The 24704-nt window shown below is 40.1% G+C and overlaps 3 protein-coding genes across 4 annotated transcripts; all 3 read left to right on the top strand.

Annotated features, from left to right (window-relative positions):
• Window positions 1–1307: 1307 nt before the first annotated feature.
• Window positions 1308–2276, top strand: LOC130994299 (uncharacterized). Its single transcript, XM_057919346.1, has one exon. The coding sequence runs from the start codon at window positions 1308–1310 to the stop codon at window positions 2274–2276; it is 969 nt and encodes a 322-aa protein (XP_057775329.1).
• A 1538-nt stretch (window positions 2277–3814) lies between these two features.
• Window positions 3815–5884, top strand: LOC130994298 (uncharacterized). Its single transcript, XM_057919345.1, has one exon. The coding sequence runs from the start codon at window positions 3815–3817 to the stop codon at window positions 5882–5884; it is 2070 nt and encodes a 689-aa protein (XP_057775328.1).
• A 7424-nt stretch (window positions 5885–13308) lies between these two features.
• Window positions 13309–24437, top strand: LOC130992810 (chaperone protein dnaJ 13). Of its 2 annotated transcripts, none has more exons than XM_057917558.1 (13): window positions 13309–13637; window positions 14563–14849; window positions 15755–15952; window positions 16038–16152; window positions 16387–16473; window positions 17940–18028; window positions 19075–19159; window positions 19334–19387; window positions 20911–20991; window positions 21203–21280; window positions 22950–23192; window positions 23901–24008; window positions 24083–24437. In XM_057917558.1, exons 1-13 carry the CDS (start codon window positions 13494–13496, stop codon window positions 24137–24139), a joined length of 1626 nt encoding a protein of 541 aa, XP_057773541.1. In that variant the 5' UTR covers window positions 13309–13493; the 3' UTR covers window positions 24140–24437. The 2 variants fall into 2 exon arrangements, with proteins under 2 accessions (XP_057773541.1, XP_057773542.1); XM_057917559.1 differs by having other exon boundaries at window positions 13332–13681.
• The last annotated feature ends 267 nt before the right edge of the window (window positions 24438–24704 follow it).

Genomic DNA, 24704 nt, shown 5'->3' with positions numbered 1-24704 from the left:
CTATCGAGATCATCGAACCTCTCGGCTTCCGAGCCCAAGTGTCTTCCATGCAGCCTTTGGGAGATACACCGATCACTCGCAAGGACGGATCCAACCACCTCATGACGGATCCGTCATCTTCGGTGAGAAACCGTAAGGTAGTTGGTAACCAGACTGACCCTGGTCGTATGACTTTGAATGCAGGTATTAACATGACAACATCCGCGTTAGAGCAAGTGCGGGAACTTGGGCAACCCAACCCGGACGCCAGAACGTCAGGAACACTCCGACAAGATGGAGCAACCATCACCGGAGGACAACATGCTCGAACCATCTTCACCACGCCGGGCGTAACAATGAGCAATGCTGCCGTTGGAGGCGCACAACCTGCCATACTGGGGCTAAATCAGACGGCCACGCCGCCAACCCAGGTTAACCAACAGCCTGACGGACACGGTCCAAGGGAGTTCACCCAAGACCAGCCGCTCACCAATGAATTCACTCAATCAGCCACAACCGGCCCATACGCAATCAGAGATGAAGAATTGGCGAGAAAGCTGGCGGAAATGGAGGCCTTGATCCAGCGAATTCCCGGTGTCCCGGCACCCATCCACAAAAGTTCAGAGAACTGCTATGCCGACTCGCCATTTGTGGATGAAATTGCCTTGGTGGAAATGCCCATCAAGTTTAGCTTTCCGAGCATGCAAATGTTCGACGGCACGACGGATCCGACCGACCACATCGCTCAGTACAAGCAAAGGATGTTCACTGCCGCAATTCCTCGTGAATTGAGGCAGGCCTGCATGTGTAAGGGGTTCGGTTCTAGTCTGACAGGACCGGCCCTCCAGTGGTACACTAACCTTCCAAATTATTCTATTTCAAGTTTTGCTCAACTAACAGATATATTTGTGCAGCAATATGCTGGTAGCAGGAAACTTGAAAAGATATCGGAGGATCTTTACGCCATGGTGCAACAGTGTGGCGAGTCTCTTCGAGACTATATCAGCCGATTCAACAAAGAAAAGGTGTCCATCACCAATTGCAACACCCAAACAGCGGTCACCGCCTTCCGAAAGGGTCTTCTACCCGACTCAGACCTCTACAAAGACCTCACCAAATACCCTTGTAGAACAATGGAGGACGTCCTTGCCAAGGCATGGGCACAAATCAAATGGGAGGAAGATCAATACAACCACCACCGATCTTCACCAAGCAGAAACACTAGAAGAGACTCCAGGGTGGATAGAAGGACAAATGATAGGCGGTCTGAGCCTTACCCATCTTCACGACAATAATACAGAAGGAGACAGTATGACCAACCTTACGAGATGCGACCACGTGAAAAGGCCAAGATACCAGAGTACAACATATCTATCTCGCCAGCCGAGGCGGTCTTAGCTTTCAAGAATCTAGGCAACAAAGTCAAATGGCCAGAAAGGATGAGGGCCCCAGCCGACCAGAGGGACAGGTCCAAGTGGTGTGAGTTCCATGCAGACCATGGGCATCGGACAGAGGATTGCATCGCCCTCAGATTGGAAGTGGCCCACCTACTAAACCAAGGCCACCTCACCGATTACCTAACCGAAAAGGGCAAGCTTACCCTACAACAAGGAAGGGATAGACAAGAGAAACACAGGGACGACAGCCCACCAGACCCGCCACACCATGAGAGAACTGTGAACGTGATATCCGGAGGCTCCGAAGTCAGCGGAATCACCCACTCAGCCGCCAAGAGACACGCCAGACAGGCTAGATCAAGCAAAATAGGGGCTCCGCCTTCCGGCAAAGCTGGACCAACGGATCCAACCCTAACAATCAGCTTTGCAACATCCGAATCAGACAAGCTTCTACACCCCCATCATGATGCTTTAGTTATTTCCATTTATATTGCTAACTGTTTTACAAAGCGTGTGCTAATAGACAACGGTAGCTCTGCCAATATTTTGTTTTGCAGTGCATACAGGGAGATGGATTTGGATGAATCCAAACTAATCAAGAAAGCGGCCGTACTCGTTGGCTTCAGTGGCGAGATTACGACTACTGTAGGGGAGATCGATCTTCCCGTCTACGCAGAGGGAGTCAACCTATCCACTAGGTTTCTCGTGGTAGACGCCCCGTCAGCATACAACGTCATCTTAGGCCGTCCGTGGATCCACGGAATGGAAGCAGTACCATCCACCTATCATCAAGTCATACGATTCCCAACCAAGTGGGGAATTAAGGAGATCAAGGGAGAGCAGAAGGACTCCAGGGCGTGCTACCAAACCACTATGAAAGCGAAAAACCCGTCTTTATAGCAATTACAGCAAGAAGCTCCGTCCCATTCAAAGCACATGGGAGAACAGGAACACCCAAATTATACCCTGCAGTGCGCTCAAGACATGAGTCAACACACGGAGCTGCAGAGAAATCGAAATCTGCAGAGCAGAGAAATCAAAATCTACAGAGCAGAGAAGTCGAAATCTGCAAAGAAGAGAAATCGAAGTCTGCAGAGCAGCGAAGTCGAGGATTCTTGGCAGAGCAGCGAAGTCGACGAGCTGCCAGAGCAGATGAGTCGAAACTGCCAGAGCAGCGAAGTCGACAAAGGCCAGCGCAGCGAAGTCGACGAGCTGCCAGAGCAGAGGAGTCGAAGCTGCCAGAGCAGCAAAATCGACAAAGGCCAGCGCAGCGAAGTCACCGAGGTGCCAGAGAGAAAGTCGAAATCTGTAAGGCGCCAGAGCAGAGAAGTCGAAATCTGCGGAGCAGAGAAATCAAAGTCTGCAGAGCAGAGAAATCAACAGACGGAGCACTATAATCGAGCTGCACAAGCGAAGAGACCACGCAGCCTGAGGAGGAGATGGTGGAGATAGATGAAATTCAAATTAATGCGAGCTTTCCAGACCACAAAGTTCGGATCGGAGCACAACTCGAACCAGAGCTCAGAGAGAAGCTTATCAATTTCCTATCTGATTACTACGATTGTTTCGCCTGGTCCCACGAGGACATGACAGGGATTGACCCTAGTATTATTGTTCACAGGTTACAGGTCACCCCGGGCTACCCACCGAGGAAACAGAACCGTAGAAAGTTCGCACCGGAGAGGAACCAAGTAGTGAATGATGAAGTCACAAAGCTCCTCAAGAATGGATTCATTCGAGAGGTCCACTATCCCGAATGGCTCGCAAATGTGGTGGTGGTCAAGAAAAAGAACGACAAATGGCGGGTCTGCATTGATTTCACTGACCTCAACAAGGCGTGCCCGAAAGACTCATTCCCACTGCCACACATCGACATGCTCGTGGATGCGACAGCAGGCCATGAACTGATGAGTTTCATGGACGCATATTCGGGATACCATCAGATACGGATGCACCCTGACGACGAGGAGAAGACGGCCTTCATGACCAACGTAGCATTATATTGCTACAAGTATATGCCATTCGGGTTGAAGAACGCGGGAGCAACCTATCAGCGCCTGGTCAATCGGATGTTTGCAAGTTTGTTGGGGCAAACAATGGAAGTCTACATGGACGACATGTTGGTCAAGTCCATCCACGCGAAGGACCACATTGATCACTTGAGGGAGACGTTCGAAATTCTTAGAAAATACAATATGAAACTAAACCCTACTAAATGTTCTTTTGGTGTCAATGCAGGAAAGTTCCTAGGTTACATGGTTACTCAGCGAGGAATAGAGGCAAACCCGGCTCAAATCGAGTCGATCCAGAGAATTTCTTCCCCCACTTGCGTGAAAGACGTCCAAAAACTAGCGGGGAGAATAGCCGCTTTAAGCCGTTTTATTTCAAGATCGTCCGAAAAATGCCACCTCTTCTTCAACACTTTGAGGAAATAAAAAATGTTCGAGTGGACTGAGGAGTGCGAGGAAGCCCTAAAGCAACTCAAGCAGTACTTGACTAGCCCGCCATTACTCGCAAAACTAAGGAATCACAGGACTTTGTTGGTGTATCTGGCCGTCTCTGATACAGCCGTCAGCGCCGTGTTGGTCAAAGAGGAAGAGGGAAAACAGTCACCAATCTACTACGTGAGCAAGTCACTACTTGATGCAGAGACCCGATACAGCCAGCTAGAGAAGCTGGCCCTTGCACTGGTCCATGCAGCGAGAAAGTTACGTCCATACTTCCAATGCCATCCGATCATAGTCGCCACCACGTATCCCTTAAAGGCCATACTCCATAAGCCGAAACTATCCGATCGATTGACAAAGTGGGCAGTGGAGTTGAGTGAATACGACATCACATATAAACCACGGACCGCCCTTAAGTCTCAGGTACTAGCAGATTTCATTGTTGATTTCACTCCTGACCTTACCATGCAGGCCGACAAGGAACTATGTTGCATGACCGAAGAACCCGATCAAACGGGGATTTGGAAACTTTATGTTGATGGATCTAGCAACGTACGAGGGAGCGGACTTGGAGTCGTCCTCTCATCACCACGAGGAGACAACATTGAGCGGTCAATCCGATGTGATTTCAAAACAACCAACAATGAGGCTGAATATGAAGCCATGATAGCTGGACTCAGACTAGCTAAAGAAATTGGGGTAAAATGCATTAACGTATTTAGTGATTCTCAACTTGTAGTTAACCAGATGCAGGGTACATTTCAAGCCAAAGATACGAAAATGACGGCTTACCTGGGCAAGACAAAAGAACTCCAATCGTGCTTTGAGGAATTCACCATCAATCAAGTGCCGAGGGGGGAAAATGGCCACGCTGATGCTTTGGCCAACCTAGGGTCAACAATTCAGACTGCACAACCTAAAACCATAACTATCACTTGCCTTCAATATCCAGCAATCCAAAAAGGTGAGGCCGAAGAGCAGGTGACCGAAGTATCGGTCGAACGAACATGGATTACCCCCATAATGGAATATCTCAAGAGAGATATACTCCCAGATGATCGGAACGAAGCACGTCGGCTCAAAGCTCAAGCAGCACGGTTCTGCATCATTCGAGGTAAACTGTACAAACGTTCATTTACTGGCCCCTATTTGAAGTGCATTAACCCTGCAGAAGCAAGATACGTCTTGTCCGAATTACACGAATGTGAATGTGGCAACCACTCGGGAGGCAGAAGCCTCGCACACCGCGCCTTAACCAATGGTTACTACTGGCCCACAATGAAAGCAGATGCAGCTAAGTACGCCAAAAAATGCGATAAGTGCCAACGATTTGCCCAAATATCACATCTGCCCCCGGAACCCCTGACTGCTATCACTTCGCCATGGCCATTCATGAAATGGGGGATGGACATTGTAGGCAAACTGCCCATTGCGCCTGGACAGAAGGTATACATGTTGGCAGTGACCGATTATTTTAGCAAATGGATAGAAGCAGAGTCTTTCCACCAAGTTCGCGACAAAGAGGTCAAGGGGTTCATATGGAAGAACATGATCTGCCGGTATGGGGTGCCCAAGGAGATCGTCATGGACAACGGGTTCCAATTTATAAGTGCAAACTTTCAAGACTTTTGCAGGTTTTGGAACATCAAGTTAAGCTTCTCAACGCCAAGGTACCCCCAAGCCAACGGGCAAGCGGAATCTTCCAACAAAACCATCATGAACACATTGAAGAAACTACTCGAGAAGGCCAAGGGAAGGTGGGCAGATGAATTGCCCGGCGTGCTATGGTCCTACCGAACAACTACAAGAACATCGACAGGGGAAACACCGTTCTCCCTTGCCTATGGGATGGAGGCGGTAATCCCAACAGAAAACGAAGTACCCACCGCCAGACATGAGCTCACGACAGACGACGGGAATCAAGAGGTCATGTGCCACGAGTTAGACCTCCTCGATGAGAAACGAAACAAAGCAAATATCCGACTAGCTTCCTACCAACAAAGCATCGCCAGACATTACGACACACACATCCGCACCCGCACATTTAAGCCGGGCGATTGAGTGTTACGAAAAGTGTTCCAGAACACAAAGGAAACAGTTGCGGGTAAATTAGCCCCGAATTGGGAAGGACCGTTTCTGATCACCAAAGTGGTTGGACACGGAGCATACAAAGTGCAATCAACGGACGGACGTGACATCAGCAACAGCTGGAATGCAATCCGTCTCAAACAGTATCACGCTTGAACTCTACGCTACTACTTTACTTCATAAGGTCTTCCGAGACCGACTCAATCTACTACATGTTTACTGACCTTTCCATGCAGGTCAGAACTACATTCGGACTTGATCCCTTAATTGGGTATGTAGGCAGCTCTAAGGAGCGCAGCCCCCCTCCCCCTCCACACTTGTCTGACCACGACGACAGTTTAGCCTTAAAGTTCATCAACTAAGTCTAAATGGGGGGAAAAATTTTCACATACAAGGCGCAAGCCCCGTCTCGCCCCGAACACCCTGAATTTAGCCTTAAGTTCATCAACTAAGTCTAAATGGGGGGAAAAGTTTTCACATACAAGGCGCAAGCCCCGTCTCGCCCCGAACACCCTGAATTTAGCCTTAAGTTTATCAACTAAGTCTAAATGGGGGGAAAAATTTTCACATACAAGGCGCAAGCCCCGTCTCGCCCCGAACACCCTGAATTTAGCCTTAAGTTTATCAACTAAGTCTAAATGGGGGGAAAAATTTTCACATACAAGGCGCAAGCCCCATCTCACCCCAAACTTCTTGAATTTAGACTTAAGTTTAAACAACTAAGTCTAAATGGGGGGGAAGAAAACTTCATGTAAAAGACGCAAGCCCGTCCCACCCTGAACGTCCTGAATTTAGACTTAAGTTTCAACAACTAAGTCTAAATGGGAGAAGAACTTATATATACAAGGCACAAGCCCGTTTCACGCAAAACCTGAGGTAAAGACCCGTCGTGTCCATCAGCGCAAAGCGCGCATCTCCCAAACTGAAAAATTTTCGCTTCGCCAGAGAATTGGCATTCGCCAGAAAAATGGCTCTCGCCAGAGAATTGGCATTCGCCAGAAAAATGGCTCTCGCCAGAGAAATAGCTCTCTCCAGAGAATTGGCATTCGCCAGAGAAATAGCTCTCACCAGAGAATTGGCTTTCGCCAGAGAAATGTTTCTTGCTAGAAAAATGGCCTTCGCCAGAGAAATCACACTTGCCAGAAGAATGGCTCTTGCCAGAGAAATGGCCTTCGCCGGAGAGATCGCCAAAAGAGCAGGGAAATCTCCCGCCTAGAGGTAAATTTACTCTTATACCCTCGACTACGCGAGGCGCATGTTTTAGCAACGAATTTACTATTTTACCCCCGGTATGGGTTTATAAATAGCCATGTACGCGTAATCTGAAACCTACGCTATCTTTGCTTGCAATACTACAACAATTTACTCTCGTGCTCTCAACAATCCAATTACTCTCTCTCACCTCTCCGATCAAACACTAGTTACAATTCGCGGTTCAACAATAATTCACCGATTGATTCTATATCTATTCACTTATGACTCATCACCACCGTAACGTCCAATGAGATGAGATACATTTTGGGCCTTTGAAAGTGCCACAGATCTAGGACGCCCATTGTTATGTCGCCATTGACCATTTAATTCCACGTTTTTCCGGCGCACCTGTTTCACGCAAACTGCCGGGGATCAAAGAAAAGGGCAACGCCCTGCTCACTATGCGCACCCTATACAAGTTAAATTGCACTCCCTAGTTGAAAAAATTCCAACTATGGAGTGGGGGACCAACTGTAGTGGATAAAATCCGACTGACCAGAGGAGTCAGCAAAAACCTCGCCAGAGGAGTCAACGAAGTCCTCGCCAGAGGAGTCAGCGAAGTCCTCACCAGAGGAATCAGCGAAACCCTCGCCAGAAGAATCAGCGAAGTCCTCGCCAGAGGAATCAGTGATCCCTCTGCTCTAGCAGAGGCGCGATCCCTCTGCTCTGGCAGCGACATGACCCCTCTGCTCTGGCAGAGGCGCGACCCCTCTGCTCTGGGCAGAGGCGCGATCCCTCTGCTCTGGCAGCGACATGATCCCTCTGCTCTGGCAGAGGCGCGATCCCTCTGCTTTGGCAGCGGCATGATCTCTCTGCTCCGGTAGAGGCGCGATCCCTCTGCTCTAGCAGCAGCGCCATAGTAAACATTTCAACACGAAAGTATACAAACTGGATTATAAGCTTACGAAAACCTAATCAACGTGGCTGACTAGGTCAAATGAAGGTTACGACAAGTGGACTCCGAAGAAATCGAAACCGTTAGGGTTTCAAGGAACATTCCAACAAACCCTAACCCTAGTCATCCCTCCGCAGGCCCATAACCTATATATACTACCTCACTAACACAATCGAGGGACGCCGTCATTAACATTCATACTGATACTTACGATTACGCACTCTCGCTGTCTCCGGCCCCCCCTGCTCTACCGTTCCGTCTCCACGCTCTCAACTTTCAAAGGTGTCGATTGTTTGACTAGCCCCGCTAGTTCAGACGTTGGTCGCCCCTTGTTCAACATCGTTCGTCAGCTTTGATTCAACTCCCGGGACTCCCCGATCTCCCGGATATTCCATTTATTATTGTTTTCCTTTATCATCTACTTATTTTCGTTACGTTACTTACGTTAATATTCATATTCGTTCACTGACTTGAGCGTCGGAGGCCCGTCCATCGACACCCCCACCGGTGCTCTTCGGAGGGCTCTAACGTTATTTGTGGTCTCAGGTTGCTAGTGCCCGTCGATCCAGACGTGACCGACGTCGCTTCCGTAATTGTCGGATTCATCCCCAACAAGGCCCGACCCTCAGTTTGCGCCTGTGCACTTATGGGTTTAGGTTCTTCTGTTTTTTTTTTCGCTTTTTCTTTAATAAAATTTCTATTTCAGCATTTGATAATGACATGGAATTTAAGAAAATGGTTTTGTATGCGTGAGTGGGATAAGAGTCTCATTTTTGTTGTGAGTGAATTGTGTGTGGTATACATACTAGGGATGAAAATGAGAATGCATTTTTTAGATAGATAAAAATAAGAATGAAATACATTTTAGACCATGTTTATCAGCAACCACCCAACCATCCAACTATCTTCAATATTTAATTAATTTCTCTCTCTTCCACATCATTAATATTCATCCCAACTCAACCACCTCTATTTTTGTTGATTTATCAATGACCATCTCAACCATCCAACCACAATATTATATATAATTATTTAATTATTATTTTTAATCGTAAGAATTTTAATAATCTTAAATATAAATTAAAATATTGTAAAAAATCAAAATAGAAAAAATAACAAATTAATAACAATTCAAACTACGACAAACTAAAAATTTAAACTACAAAAATTCAAACTCAAAATTGGAAAAAAAAGAGAGGCATAATCCATATTAAGTATTTAATTATAATTGCTAAACTTTGAGAATTTGAAGGTGTGTTAAAATATAGCAAGAGTGGTCTTTATTTGTAGAGAATAAAAAAAATATAAATTTTGATATTTTTAATTTATTTTAAAAATATTTTATATGAAGGATATAATAATTTTAGAGTGGATTTTGAAAGTAGCCACTTTCATATAGTGAAAATAAATTTTACCCACTCAAATAAAAACATAAAAAAATACCCACTTTTTGTGTTAAATGACTAAATTGCCCTTCTATATAAATAGGCAAACCCTAGCCTCCTCTCATTCTCTCATTTTTTTTCTCTCTCTCTTCTCTCTCTCTTCTCTCTTCTCTCTCTCTCTCTCTCTCTCTCTCTCTCTCTCTCTCTCTCTCTTCTCGATCTGGAACTTGCTGAGGCCGAGGACTGCGGCGGCGACCGGCTTCCTCCGCTGCTCCCGGCTGTCCTCTTCCTCGATCAGCGTTGGCGGACGGCGGAGCACCGCCGGATCGAAGTTGAAGCTGGTCAGCGGCTGGTCGGCGTCGACGACCTTCCGATCGAGGAACGGCGGCGTGACGGGGCCGGCTGCTTCATATTTTATAAAATTCTCGCTCTCTCCTCTCTGTCTCTCGCTCTCTCGCTCCCCCTTTCTTTCTCTTCTTCGGCCAGTAGCTGCACGGCGAGCTGAAGTACGACGGTGGCGGAAGGTGCTGCGCCAGACGTAGATCTCGCAGCGGTCGAGGGCGGAGACCGATGGCAGCGCCGTCGAGGATGTTGCAGGTGATGTGGTGCACCGCCGGAGTTGGGGTGAGGAATTCATCGCCGGAGTTTGGCCTTTTCTTCTCGAGATGCAGATTTGATGCTATCAGAATTGAATTTAGATTTTGAACCAGAGTTTGTTGCCATTTTCTTGTATTTGTGTGAACGAATTCGCTTATGTTGGAATTTAGGCTAAATTTGAAGTTATCCCCTCTTCTTCTTTCAATTTTCTCCAATCAATTGGTGAGTCCGAAATTGAATAGCAGATTCGATTATATGCCATTTAGAAGAGAAATTTGAGGAAAAGTTGAATTCAATTTGAATTTAATCGGAAAAAAATATAAGTAACGAAGAAATTGATGAAAATCGCGCAATTTTGTACAAATGTTCTTGAATTCACAACCAAGTTTATGAATTCACAACTGAATTATCGGCGTTGGTTGTGAATTCACAATTGAAATAATGTTGATTGTGAATTCAAGTTTTATTGGTTGTGAATTCACAACTTGAAAAAATGTTGGTTGTGAATTCAAGTTTTATCGGTTGTGAATTCACAACTTGAAATAGCGTGGATTGTGAATTAACGCGAATTCACAACTAACACTATTTATAGTTGTGAATTCAAACTTTAAAACTTGAATTCACAACCAAAATAAATTTTGGTTGTGAATTCACTGGTTGTGAATTCGTGGGTATTTGTAAAAAATTTATATGCAAGAGTAAAATGGTAAATGTGGGTATTTTTTTAAGTTTTTATATTAGTGGGTAAAATTTATTTTTACTAAAGGAAAGTGGCTACTCTTATATATTAACACATAATTTTAGGAGTTAATATATAAATATGGCCACTTTCATATTATAAACTTAAAATTTGTCCACTAAGATAAAAATTTTAAAATTTGGCCAGATTTGATGTAAAAGTACAATTTTACCCTTAACATAAAAAATTAAAAAATGGCCACCCACCCTCCCTCTTTCACACGTCATTCTCTCCATCATCTCTCTCTCTCTCTCACGCATCCTTTCTTCTCTCTCTCTCTCTCCTGCGGTGGCCGACGAGAAACACCGCATCGACCAGCTGCGCCGCTTCTCCTTCTCGCGGCGGCGCGCAGCGGAGGAACACCCGCTTCTCCTGCTGCTGCCTATTTCCCACCGTTCGAGAACCGCAGCCTCAACGAGGCCGCCATCAGATCCATCCCGATCTTCAAGTTCGGGAGCGAAGCCTCCTCCTCCGACGACGACGCCGCGAAATCTCAATCTCAATCTCGCGATTGCGCGGTTTGCTTGAACGAATTCCAGCGGGGAGAGAAGTTGCGCACGATTCCGAATTGCAGCCACCTCTTCTGGTTGCAGATCTGTTAATTGATTAAGACTGAACCAGGAATCGGGTCAGGAGATCCGAACCGACCCGAATCGAACGGTTCGGGTTGGATGGATCACTGCTATGTGCGCAGGGTGAGGCCGAGTGAGGCGAATGGTTTCGCGGTGTATACGAGGAATAAGAGGTTGAAGAGTACAAGTGTGGATAGAACTGCTTGTGCGGCTAAAATTGAGGGCGATTCTGCAGTATCAGTTAAATTTGAGGATGGTGTGAGTTTGAAAGATGAATTTGTTGTTAATGGTGGTCATGCGTTGAATGTGGATAAAGCTGTGGTTAATTTGGGGTTTTTGGGAGGGGAGAGTGAGGAGGAGATGATGGAGATTGAAGTGAAAGAGGAGCCTATTCCTTTGGCGGCAGTGAGGACCGTTGGGAGACGGAGGTTTACGCGCTCTGTGCTTGTTGACTCTGAATTGGAGAATGGGGATTCAGGTAATCTGAGGGATACGGTGATCTTGGAGGCAGATGGATTGGTGAGTGAAGAATTGGCGCTGTTGGGTAGTACCAAGACCATCAGCCTGTGGTTTAACCTTTTGAATTAGAAACCAGCACCGTGTGGTTTGGAGGCGTGCTTCACAATGTTTGATTTTGAGGATTAAAAGTTTGAATTAAAAATCAGTAACGTTTGGTTCAGAAATTTGATGTATAATGTTTGATTTTGAGTTTAGAATTTTGAATTAGAAACCATCAACATCTGGTTTGGAGGTTTTAAATTTTGAATCATTTAAAATCACAACAATTTGATGGTATTTTGCAACAGTTTGGAGGCTTAGAGGAATTGATGTATTTTGATGGTAGATTGAGTTGTTGTACAACAATTTTTTGATTGAATTGATGTATTTTGATGGTAGATTGAGTTGTTGTACAACAATTTTTTGATTGAGCTGTATAATTATTTTTTTAATGTTCTTAAATTCACAACCAAATTTATGAATTCACAACAACTTAATGTTTTTGAATTCACGACCACATCTATTAATTCACAACTTAATATTCTTGAATTCACAACCAGATCTATTAATTCACAACTAAAACTCGAATTCACAATGAAATAAATTCTATTTTTAGTTGTGAATTCAAACTTTAAAAACTCAAATTCACAGCTACTTGAATTCACAATCAAAATAAATTCTAGTTGTGAATTAAATTCAGGTTGTGAATTCGACTGATTGTGAATTCACAACCAACATAAATCTGGTTGTGATTAAATTTTGGTTGTGAATTTGTTTGTTGTGAATTCACAACCAAAAAATTCTAGTTGTGAATTAAATTTTGGTTGTGAATTCGACTGGTTGTGAATTAAATTTTGGCTGTGAATTCGACTAGTTGTGAATTCACAAACAAAAAATTCTGGTTGTGAATTCGACTGGTTGTGAATTCTCAATTCACAACCAGTGTGAATTCACAACCAAAAAATTTTGGTTGTGAATTCACACTGGTTGTGAATTGCGGGATTTTTTAAAGGGGTGATGTAAAGTGGACATTTTTTTAATTTTTAATGTGGAAGGGTATTTTGGTAACAGTGACCATTTTTTAATATTTTTATCTTAGTGGACAATTTTTAATTTTACAATATGAAAGTGGCAATTTTAAAAATCCACTCTAATTTTAGCTATTTAAATAAATAAAATCTTCCAAATCAATAAATTAAGGACACGTGTCATATTATCATTGGTTCCTTGTTGAAGGAGAGAGAGACCAGGCTGGTCTCATTTTGGTGATGGTCGACCACCTCCAATTCCAAACCATTCAATTTTTATTTTTATTTTAATTTGCTTATCCCACGTGGTGGTCGAACTAGTTGGCTAAAAGCAACCGATAAACTTAGTCTTAGGGAGAAAAATGTGTATTTTTCAATAATCAAAATAAAAATAAGTAATTAAGTAGTGCCCCCATTGTTTGTACGAACGTTGAAAAGGGCAAGAACGAAAGTTACCCAACGCCCAAGAAAGGCAAAAGAAATGCGTCTTTTTTACAAGGAATCTTCGGCACCCCTCTTAATCAACAAATTTAACTTCCATAGTCTCTCTTCTTACTTGACTGTTTTTTTTTTGCCCTTTTTCTCCTAAAGCCCTTAAAACCCTTTTTCGCTCAATGACTGAAAAAAATGGTGAAACCAACAACAAACAGCTCTACGCTTTGCTTCACGTTTCGCCGGAAGCTTCCGATGAAGAGATTAGAAGGGCGTATCGCCAATGGGCCCAAGTTTATCATCCGGATAAGCACCAATCTCCTCAAGTACTGAATGAATATCGTTTGATGCGACTTAATTCACTAATTCAGTCTGCTTCTCAGTCTCTTTCTTTCTCTTCCCCTTGTTGAATTTCTGCTATGATGCTATGTTAATTCTGTATCTGTCGTTTGGTGCGTCTTCCTAAATTTCTGCGATGAGTTTTCTGATGCTATGGTTGTGGTTTGTAGTGGTGGGTAAGGAATGGATGGCTGTGGTTTGTGCGAATAGTAATCACATTATATTATGATTTCCTTCTTTATATTACTTGAGATTGAAGGATGGATGGCCTGTGTGGATTATACATTATGGTTGATGTTCATTATCAGGAATTTGATTTAAGACTGTTCAATTAACCAAGACTTGGCTTGAAATGTTGACAAAACAATATATTAGCAAGTCACATTCCAATATTAGTAATCTCCAGAAAAAGCTGGTTGCTTTGATTTATTATAAGATAAAGCAACATTAACAATCTATAGAAACAAAAGAGAAAACATTTTTAGTTGTCTTCAGAGTAATGCTAGTGACTCGAGACCTAACCATTTCTAGGCAAACATTTTCGCTGTTGTGAAGTGTCAACATGCTGTGAGCCACTAAAATAATTTATGATATGGGGTAATTCTGATTAGATTTCTAGTTTACTGCATGCATTAACAGGTCAACAACGAAATAGTTCTTCAGTTAGTTAAACTCTGCAAGAGCAAGTGCTTATGTTTTGTTAATCTTCATTGTTTTCAGTATATCTTGTCAATCGAGTTCTGTAAATTCTTATGTTTGGTAATTTTGGTATCTCAGTGAAACCCTTGTTAGAGTTAATACTTTTATGTGTAGTTTTATGTTTCTGTTTGAGAGTTGGTTTGTGCAAGGGCTGTTTGAGGCATGGTATGACTACATAAGTTGTCTAACACATAATGTGTTTTCGCTGTTTAGATGAAGGAGATTGCAACAGAGAACTTTCAACGAGTATGTGAAGCTTATGAGATTTTAACAGATGAAAATAAAAGGATCATATATGATATCTATGGCATGGAGGGACTTATTTCTGGCCTGGAGCTTGGCCCTAAACTTGAAAAAATCGATGAGATCAAGGAAGAACTTGAAAGATTGCGGCATCAGAGAGAACAAGAAAAAGCCACACCCAATATCCGATCATCTGGTTCACTTTTGGCAAATTTGTCATGGCCTGATCTTTTAGATGGTGATGGTTTTATGAGAGGGTATGACCTTTACTAAATCCTTTCAGTCTCTCAGCATGAATAACATGCTTTATTTTGAATACTTTTGGAAAACTGTATATGGGGGAGAGAGTGCTTGATGTTCTGATTGCTCCACCTTTTGGGGATCTGTCACTGACAATACTTCTATTGCCCACTTCTCTAGTATTTCTAGACTTTTACACTGTCTTTTATTTAAGCAAAACTTAGAGGGCTTGATAGTTTTGTTTCCATCCTTAATTTTCAAATTTCACTTTTTCCATTGATGATCATACTAATTGGTTTAAGTTTAAAATGAAAGGTTAATTGCTGCAAACAACACAATCTTTATCCGAATTTACAATTTCTCCGCGACTTTTAAATTGTTGAAATTATAACTTTGCCTTTAAAATTTTGCAATTACAAATTCTTTGAAGTGAAGTTGGTTCAACATGTCCCGCTAAAACCACATTGTTTTATTGCTGAAAAATTGGGGATGTTTTAATTGCAAAAAAGTTAAAGGTAGAGTTGTAATTGCAACTTTTAAAAGCCATATGAAAATTTTAATTTATAGGCTTCAAAATGAGAGCATATTTGTTGATTTTATATTTTTGTAATTGTAATTTATGCCAAGAACCCCACTTTTTTAAACTATGGTTGGAAATGAAATGTATAATGGTGGGTCACGTAGAATGACAAAGTAAGGTTGATAAACAATATTGGAAAAGATGTCTATTTTGGCCAGCTAAAAATTTGTGAGTGTAGTTTTAGTATTCAATCGATTTGTCTGCCCAATGAATTTAGCTTATGTTTGATATTATGTTGATCCTAGTTTAGTGGGAAGTATGTAGCAAGAAAAGTCTTGTTATGACACTGTGCCCTGAACTTTTATTTTTTATTTTTTCCCTAACGCGCTTGCAATATGTCAGGATGGCTATGGCCACTGAAGTTCAATCTCAAATATCTAAGCGCACTTCTCTTGATATTGGTGGTAATTTGGCTGTTAACGAAAATTCTGGTGGTGGTGCAGCAACTGCAATCCTTAGGCATCATGTATCTCAAGTTTCCTCTGTAGAATTAATGGGATCTATTGGCTTGCAATCATTGGTAGGAATACAAATTTCCCGGTATGACATTGGATTTTGTATATTGAATAATTTATGCTGTTTGGTTTAGATGCCTTAATAATTTGTATTTGCATTATGCTTTCAGCCAGTTATCTGTTCATTGTAATGCATCAACGGGCATTACTGCGTCTTTGCGAGATGGCTCTCTGAATCTTTCCAACACCTGGACCCGTCAACTGTCAGAAACAACAAATGGAAATGTATTGTTTTTCTGCATCTATCTTCTATGTATAACGACTAACTGTTCAATGTTCTTGTTTCTGCATGAGTGCAGGACAAGAAATTTAAGGGTTAGAATGTAAAAGGTTCTTGCATAATATATGGGCAGCTACACCTTGGATACATATTAAGTCAATAGAAACTATTTTGACTTTAATGTATATACTCCTTCTCCTTCTGTCTTATGCTATGTTTTTGCTGTTTTGATTTTACAGATACAACTTTCTCTAGGTGAAGAGTCATCTATAGGTATTGGCTGGAGAAAGAAAGAGCAAAAAGTGTCTGCTTCAGGAGAGATAAAGGTGGCCTCCTTTTGCAGTTAAATGGTTTTTTGTTTTGATAGTTTATTTAGTCATTTAGGCAAAAGAAAGGTCTTCAATAAGATAATGCACTGTGGATCTCTGGAAGCCCACTCTCCCTATCTCCTCGCTTCCAAGATCACAGTCACTTTAAAAGTGAGAATGAGTTGATTGCATGGCTATTGGCTTAGATGGATAGTTATATGCCATTTAGCATTGAACTTCATAATTTAAATATTTATCTAACATTTCTATGATGTATATGCATATTAGCCCTTGCTTAAAAAATGTTGCACTGTGTACTTATTTTGCACATAAGAGTACTTTTTTTAGTCGAATTTACTTGAAACTTTTTTTTTTTTTTTTGAAGTTTGGAGCTGTGCAAAATTAACAATATGCGTTTTTCTCATATTAAAAGTAGCAGACTCTAGTCATTCATGAGAATGCTGTTTACTTTGAAGTCACTTTTAGTTTAATATGCTAACTTTAGTGTGGGAAATAGTTTTCATATTAAAGCCATCAAGAGTTATTTGTGCTAATGGTGATTGCCTTCAAAATAAAATAAAAATGATTTATAATTTATTGTTTGACACTTTGTAATTGTTTATTATATTTTAGTTTAAGATGTTTGTGTGCAAAAAGTAAGTCATTTCTATGTATAAGTGAACAGAGCCACACAGCATTGTATTTGAATTTTTAAAAATGGTTCCAATAAATTTAAATGTAACTAGTTTACTTTACAGTATATTATGTTGGGAGCAGTTTAGCTTGCAGTGAAAGAGTTGTTTCGATTGTTTGACCTAAAGTTGTAACGGACAATCTAAATTTCAATGGAGGTGGATAGGCATTTGTGTTTAGAATGACTTGAATACTAAAAACTATGGTTATAGGATTTGTTTCCCTTAATGCAATAGATGATTTACCTTTATGCTTGTTTATTTGTTCTATATGCAGTGAAAGGGTCATTCATGCAGGTAAGGGTGCTTTTACTTTCTGTTGTCGGACATTTTTCATCGAAAGTGTTTGTCATAACATTTGGGTTATCTTTGGATTCAATAGTACCAAGAAGTTTTCATCGGTTGAAATATGTGTGTATATATATGTATATACATATATATATATATATATATATATATGTATATATAGGAGTGTACTCCAGTGAGATTGTTATTTTTCGTGAGATCATGAGTACAATGAATAAGACAGTATATAGTGTTGAATAAGAATAACGATATTAAAAAAATTTATAAAATTTTCGCTCCCTCCAGGATTCGAACCCTGATAAAAAATTTCGCCCTCTAAGTAAATATCAGTCATAGGATACATGAAATCAACACCCACAAATCAATCTAAGATCTCACCACATATAAAGGATCTCATTGGAACGCTCCCCTATATATATATATATATATATGTTTGTCTTTTTAATTACAATACCATCTCATTATCCATGTTCTTACTGTCTACAGATAGGAACAAGCTCATTTGGCGCAACTGCTAATTTCACTCGCTTCTTTTCCTCTAAATCACATGGTCGAATTGCTGGCACAGTTGGAAGGTGAGTTTTCTGTATTTATCTCCATTCAGAAAGTCTCCAGTCTCATCTTGTTCTGAGTGTTTCTGCACACTCGGGTTTACCTTATCTTGATATTATACTCACGTAGGTCCAGCTGTGGGTCTTTTGCTTTTTTTGAAGTCAGCATAATTATAAGTCCAGATCCATCGGATCCAGCAAACTAAGACTCAGGTCCAGATGCATAAGATCCACCAGTCCACGGATCTAGAACCGGATCCACATTTGTCTCTTCCAAAATAAATCTTAAAATAAACTAAAATCAATATTATCTACAATATTTTTTCCCACCTTTCACACAAACTCTTTGGGTAGAATATACACATACATCTATACCAACAAACCATCACTACTAATATCTCATACCAACAAATGCAATGATTTATGCGTATGGCTCAGTGTGTGTGTGTGTGTGTGTGTGTTTTTCTAAAGCCATTAATGCATATTTTTAATCCACAGCTATTTACAAATTGAGTGACATATAATGATTTTTTCTTGTTTTTTCTTTACAGTCTCATCAACTTATTCGAATTTCATTCATCTCAAATAAATAATGATTAAAAATAAAAATATAACATATGAAATATTATATACAATAAAATAACAGATCCACAAGTCGGATCTGGACAAAATCCAAATCTGGATTTGAAATTTAAGACAATGGTTTGAATCTGATCCGGATTGGTCAGGTCCAAATTTTTGAAGATCCTGATGCTAAAAAATGGATTTGGATCTACGGATCTGGGCTGGGTCCTAGATGGCTAGATCTCCTGCCATCTCTAATAATTAATATCAATGAGTCAAAATCATCTCTTTGTTATGCATTTGGATTGCCTGCAGACACCCGGTCATCTAGGGTTTAGGGTACAATAGCGTGGGACATAATCTTTCTCTAATAACCTCAAAGTTTCATGTAGTTACTACATAGCTTGACGATGATGTTATCAACTTATCATGCAAATACAGGAATATTTTGTTATACTAAAGTGTAAAATGCTCCACTCATAATTCATGCTCCACATTTTCTGCAGTGATGCACTTGCAGTTGAAATTGGGGGTGGAAGAAAGATATCTAAGTTCAGTACTATTCGAATGTTATACTCCATTGGAGTTCAGGTATGTATGTAATGTAAAAAAAATTCATTGGTTGTAGATGAAAACCTGCTGAGGCGTTTGCATAGCTAAACTTTTTTTCTGTACCATTTGAGTTAATATCCTTTGGATTATGTTTTTTTTCTCATCAATTTATTTCTGATTCTTGAACTTCTCCTTCAACTTTGTCAATGATAGGGGCTAATCTGGAAATTTGAATTGCACCGCGGGGGACAAAAGTTGGTGATTCCGGTAAGTGCATCCTCAAAACACATCTTCATATATCCTTTGGTTCAAGAACAAATACTTCTGGTGGCCGAACAATTTTGTTACTGTCACTTTATTGGTCTAAATCTGTTAGACATGTCAACCATTTCCAAAGGACCGATAGAAAAGCATAATGAGAGGATTTCGTGGTAATCAGAATATAATAAGAAAACTAGCTATTTGAGATTCCACGGCTACGTAAGCTAAGATAAAAAGGCACATCTTGCATACACCTTTAAGAAGAAGGAATGGGTGTCTCGTGCATATGATCCTAACTCCCAAGTATTCAATGGAAAAGTTGGATTGCATCTATAATTTAATACAAGAGAAATTCTTGTTTTGCTTCCTTTTCTTGGAACAATAAGAGGGTATTTGGCTGAGCTTATAAGCTCTTTAAAATAGTTTATAAGCTCTTTAAAATAGTTTATAAGCTCTTTCAAGGTGTTTGGCAAAATAAGCTCATAAATTGCTTATAAGCTTTGAAAATAAGCTCCAAGTGCTTATAAGCTCCCCAAAAAATAAGTTCCTCTACCCCAACTTATTTTTTCATAATCTTATACTCCCTTCGTCCCTCAAAAGTTTGCCTCAAGGGAAACGACACGAGTTTTAATAAAAGTTGGTACAGAAATAGCGTTTAAAGGGTTGTAACTGTAAAGTTGATGGTGGGGTCATGTACCAAAATAGAAAATAAGAAGATTGGGCAAACTTTCTGGGACACATCAAAAAGGAAATTGGGGCAAACTTTTTGGGGATGGAGGGAGTATTTAACAATTTTTTTATAAATATTATTAAACTATAATTTGTTATTTTCATCATATACCCTCTCAAGTGTATCTCTCTTCGATTTTCTCTCTTAACAAATATTTTTTCTCTCTAATTAAAAATTTTCTCTCTAGGTTATAAGCTCAATTATCCAAACTCTTTGACAACTTATAAGCTCTTAAGGAACTACATTTTATAAGCTCTTGAAACATCTTATAGGCTCTTAAAAATAAGCTTAGCCAAACACCCTCTAAGTCTGGGGTTGTTTAGTTTGTAATCTTAATTTGAGTATGAATAGCCATGATGTTGATAGCAGTCACGGTCCGTTGAAGATTTATGCATGTTGGAAGCGTGCAGTTGTTAATTACATTGAGTTTGATTTAGTGAGTCTGATTATTTCTGTTGTTATTAGTCTTTATTATTGTTATTATTATTTGTTTAGGTCTGGCCCACGATTTGCATGGGCTTAGTAGCTAGGGTTTTATTATTTATAGCACTTCAGTAAGTTTGGAGCGTGTCTTTGATCTTTGTGAGTTCTGGAACGGAGACTTTTCCGTTGGCCTCGTGAGAGGATCCCTATTCAGTTGATATTTATATTGAGTTTTCTGAAATACCGTCTTTACTCTATCTGATGTTGTAATTTCTAAAGAAAGCATGTGAAAAATGTGATCTACAGGCTTTTCGTATCAATTGAAATCCTTCATAATATTTTGCTGATATACTTATATAACTGTTATCACATGCAGATATTGTTGTCCAACCATCTGAATCCAGTCTTTGCAACCGGAGCATTCATTGTTCCAGTATCACTGTACTTTACCCTCAAGGTTTTCCTTAATATATAAAATGATTTATTTACTATTTGCTGGACTTAAACTAGATTCTGGATTGGTGCATTTCCCTCTATTTATGAAATTACTCATTGGCTACTCAATATAGCAAGTTCTACTCCTTCTATTTTAGTGTTTTGTTAGAACTTGTATCAACTGGACTTTTACACCTGGATATTTTAGATAATACGGTTTTCTGTACATCCAGAACTTTGTTTTCAAGCCTTATTATCTGAGACGGGAAAAGCAAAAGGCATTTGAGAACATAGAGAAGACTAAAAATCAGGTACATTATCTGGAGGAATGTTAACTGCTGGTTCCATCCGTTTCATTCTTGCTTTTTGTGAGTTCCAAATATAATGTGAACTTTTATGTTTGTGTGCTTTTCCATTAGTTTTCGTTGCTGCTATACTTTCTTCTCTTCATCTATGAATTAATTGTTATTGTCATGATTCATATTTACCATCTCGCATCTCTCTTAATTTGGTCCATCTTTATGGTATCTCGAGATATGTACTTTAGTAATTAATACTCCCTCCGTCCTGTAAAATAGTCCTAGGAGGGAGTGGCACGGGTTTTAATAAAAGTGGTTAAGTTTGTTATGACTTATGAGTGGAGAGAGGGTCCCACCATGTGGTAGAATAGGTAAATAAGTTACTATATGGAGGGTAATCTATAGTGGGGTAGTGTCCATAAATGGATTAGGATTATTTTTTGTGGACACCCCAAAAAGGAAAATTATGACTATTTTTACAGGACGGAGGGAGTAATTTTTTTGCACATATTAACTGGATTTGCCAAATGCTTGAAACTGTACGCTGAACTGTTTCAATTGAAACCCAATCTTACGATTTGCAGCAAATTAGACTTTTGGGTGGTTTAATTCAATATCCCAAAGTAAGTCAAACATTACTATACAACCCCCAACAAATTCCTCTATAAAAGTAAACTTCTCTCTATTGAAATATTTGATAACATCCTTATCTAAGGGCTAGCTATTCATGTAATCGTGCTGGGTTTCAACGCGAACACGATCACAAGAATTTCCGTGTTAACACAACACGCTCGATAATGACATGAATATGACTTCTGCATGTTAACACGGCATGACACAAAAAGATTATGAAAATAATTAGATATACTAATAATATTAATAGGTATTTGATTTAGTTATTTTTACATGTTATCGTGTCATTAACAGGTTGGTATTGGGTTGCTAGTAGGTTATTGTGTACCCTGTTAATTTTTGTTTGGGGCGTTTGATTTGGTGGATGGGATAGATAAGATTGAAGGATGATTAAATAATCCACCCGACTTTGGGGTGATAAATAATCACGCAATTGGATGATTTAGAGTGCGGGCCAAATTATCGATCACGGGCCAAATCATGCAAAAACCGAACACTTGATTAAGTTGGAATATTTTATTAATCATGTCTTATCACTCAAACCAAATGCCTTCATTGTGTTTAAGAGGTCGCAGAGATGCAAAACTTTTGTGCGCTTATCATAGTGACACGATAAAGGAATGAAAACGATAAATCTAAACACCAAACCATTACTTTTGTGTCATAGAATTGAGTTGCATCAAGAATTGTCAGCCCTACATCATGATTTCTTGGGTGCATATTTGATTTTTTGCACGTGAGCAACTTCTACCATAAATTTCTGGATTTATATTTCTAGAGTTATGTAATGATTCAAGTAAACTAAAGTATAACTAGGGAAGGCTGCATTGGGTATGAGTGTTTTCGACATTCTTATTAATGGTGGGTCATCTAAAAATTTTAATGTATCTGGAGCAGTCTTGTTATATGCTATTTGTTCCTGGCTGAAACTAGTTTATAATCTTCTAAATGTTGTCTACAAGACTACAATTATAGAAGAATCTTTATATTTGTCTACCCTCCTACCTGATCTGAACCATGTTATGTAACTTCGATGTGTGTTGCTCAGGTTCAAGAGGCAGTGGCTGCAGCTATGAAAGCCCAGCAGCTATTGCAGAATGTTGCCAATAGGAAAAAGGCTAAGCAAGAAGAACTGGGTGGATTGGTGGTTGTTCAGGCACTTTATGGAAGTCAGAAAGCTATAATAAACAGACATAAATCAGAAGAAACAGGAGATGATGGAGTGGCTTCACAGATCATAGATGTTACAGTACCACTAAATTTTCTTGTTACCGATTCTGGGCAACTCAAGGTTTGTTGCTGCATAAATATGCTTGTGCAAGTCTTACATGCAAATGATCCAGATAGATTATGACTTTTATTAAATGCTATTTCACATGAAAGTCAGATATTTGTGGTAATCTTTCTTTCTAAGTTACATATCATCTGGGAGTGCTTTTGCACCGAGGAGTTGAGGCCAATTACTATATAGTAGAAGTGCGTGCCTAAGACATTATGTGGTATTGGCATATTGCTTAGGCGTGTTAATTTTGTTAAGCTTAAAATTTGTGAGTGCATTCCAAGGCTTCTGTGCTTTTGTATTATCTTTGTCTGTGTGGATTGAGAATCTTGGGTTACACAAAGGGAGAGGGGTGATGATAATATAGAAGAATGTTGCCTGCTTGGCAAAGAGAGCATATGATTTTTTGAAATAGTAACTAGAACTTGAGGATATATCGTTTGTGTTTAGGAAAGGTATCTTTTGAACCTTTTTTTAAGCAAATATTTTGGGTTAATATTGTGACTGTGGTAGTAGAGGTGAAGTGAATAGTTTGGTATTTTTAGTTTCTTTCTTGGAAATAAGAAGGCTTCTTCTACTCATTTTCCGATTTCTTTCGTGATTTGAACTAGTTCTGCAAGATGGGATTGATTTCCTTGCTGGTCTATAAACATAACAATCTCTCCCGAGTATGCTTTACTTTTAAGATTAAGTTGGTAATAGTGTTTACTGTTTGTACAGCTACACGAAGGCGTGAAGAAATCTGGAATCATGGGCTCTTGTGATCCTTGTCCTGGAGAACCTAAACAGTTGTATGTCAAGTATACGTATGGTGCAAACAGACATGAGGTAGGCGTCTGCTTGATTGTTACCCTACAAAATCTTAATTGCTAGTTTGTAAGTATTACTGCTACTTTCAACAGGTTACAATTGGTGATTACGATGAGCTGCTAATACCACAAGAAAGCCACAGAATCTAAAAAGTGGGGATATATACATTGGGCCTTCAGTATAACTTGATAGGGAGTTACAGGCAATGTCACCATTGACCGCTGCGGCTATTTGGCTTGCCAGTTTCACTGCATTGCTGTTTCATATACCCTTTATAGGTACCTTGTCTGCTTCTCCAAAATTTTTGTTGGTAACTTTGGGTGCTACATTTATGTATTTCTTCATCATTATTTATTTTACCAGATTGACCCAATAAACTAGTACAAGTTTGTGCTGTTATTATGGCATTCTTATTCTACGTGATATTGTTGTGTTTTCTTGGAGTAAGCGCGAGATATGTCTTGAGCTAAACCCTGTTTTGGTTTTGGTTCTCTCAAAAGTATTATTGTCATATTGTTAAACCTTTTTTTTTTGAGGAAACATATTTTTTGGTTGATGAAATAAATAAATTAATTAAAGGTCGTGTAATGATGGACTTAAATTCGAGATTTTTGGCCTCAGATGCTAACCATGCTGCTAGGGATGTCAATCGGGCCGATCCACTCTGCTTCGGGCCAACCAATTCGATTTTGGGTTATTTTCGGTTTGGGCTAG

The sequence above is a fragment of the Salvia miltiorrhiza genome, chromosome 7, assembly GCF_028751815.1.
Source record: "Salvia miltiorrhiza cultivar Shanhuang (shh) chromosome 7, IMPLAD_Smil_shh, whole genome shotgun sequence".
Lineage (NCBI taxonomy): Eukaryota > Viridiplantae > Streptophyta > Magnoliopsida > Lamiales > Lamiaceae > Salvia > Salvia miltiorrhiza.
Note: the sequence above shows the minus strand (reverse complement) of the source record. Positions and strands in the feature narration are given on the sequence as shown.

What these genes read in the sequence shown, in the direction of transcription:
- LOC130994299 (XM_057919346.1), top strand. Translation starts at nt 1,308, where the DNA reads ATGCGACCACGTGAAAAGGCCAAGATACCAGAGTACAACATATCTATC.
- LOC130994298 (XM_057919345.1), top strand. Translation starts at nt 3,815, where the DNA reads ATGTTCGAGTGGACTGAGGAGTGCGAGGAAGCCCTAAAGCAACTCAAG.
- LOC130992810 (XM_057917558.1), top strand. Translation starts at nt 13,494, where the DNA reads ATGACTGAAAAAAATGGTGAAACCAACAACAAACAGCTCTACGCTTTG. An exon ending in TAGAGAAGACTAAAAATCAG is followed by an intron (nt 21,281 to 22,949) that starts GTACATTATCTG and finishes TGTGTTGCTCAG; the next exon opens with GTTCAAGAGGCAGTGGCTGC. An exon ending in ATGGTGCAAACAGACATGAG is followed by an intron (nt 24,009 to 24,082) that starts GTAGGCGTCTGC and finishes TACTTTCAACAG; the next exon opens with GTTACAATTGGTGATTACGA.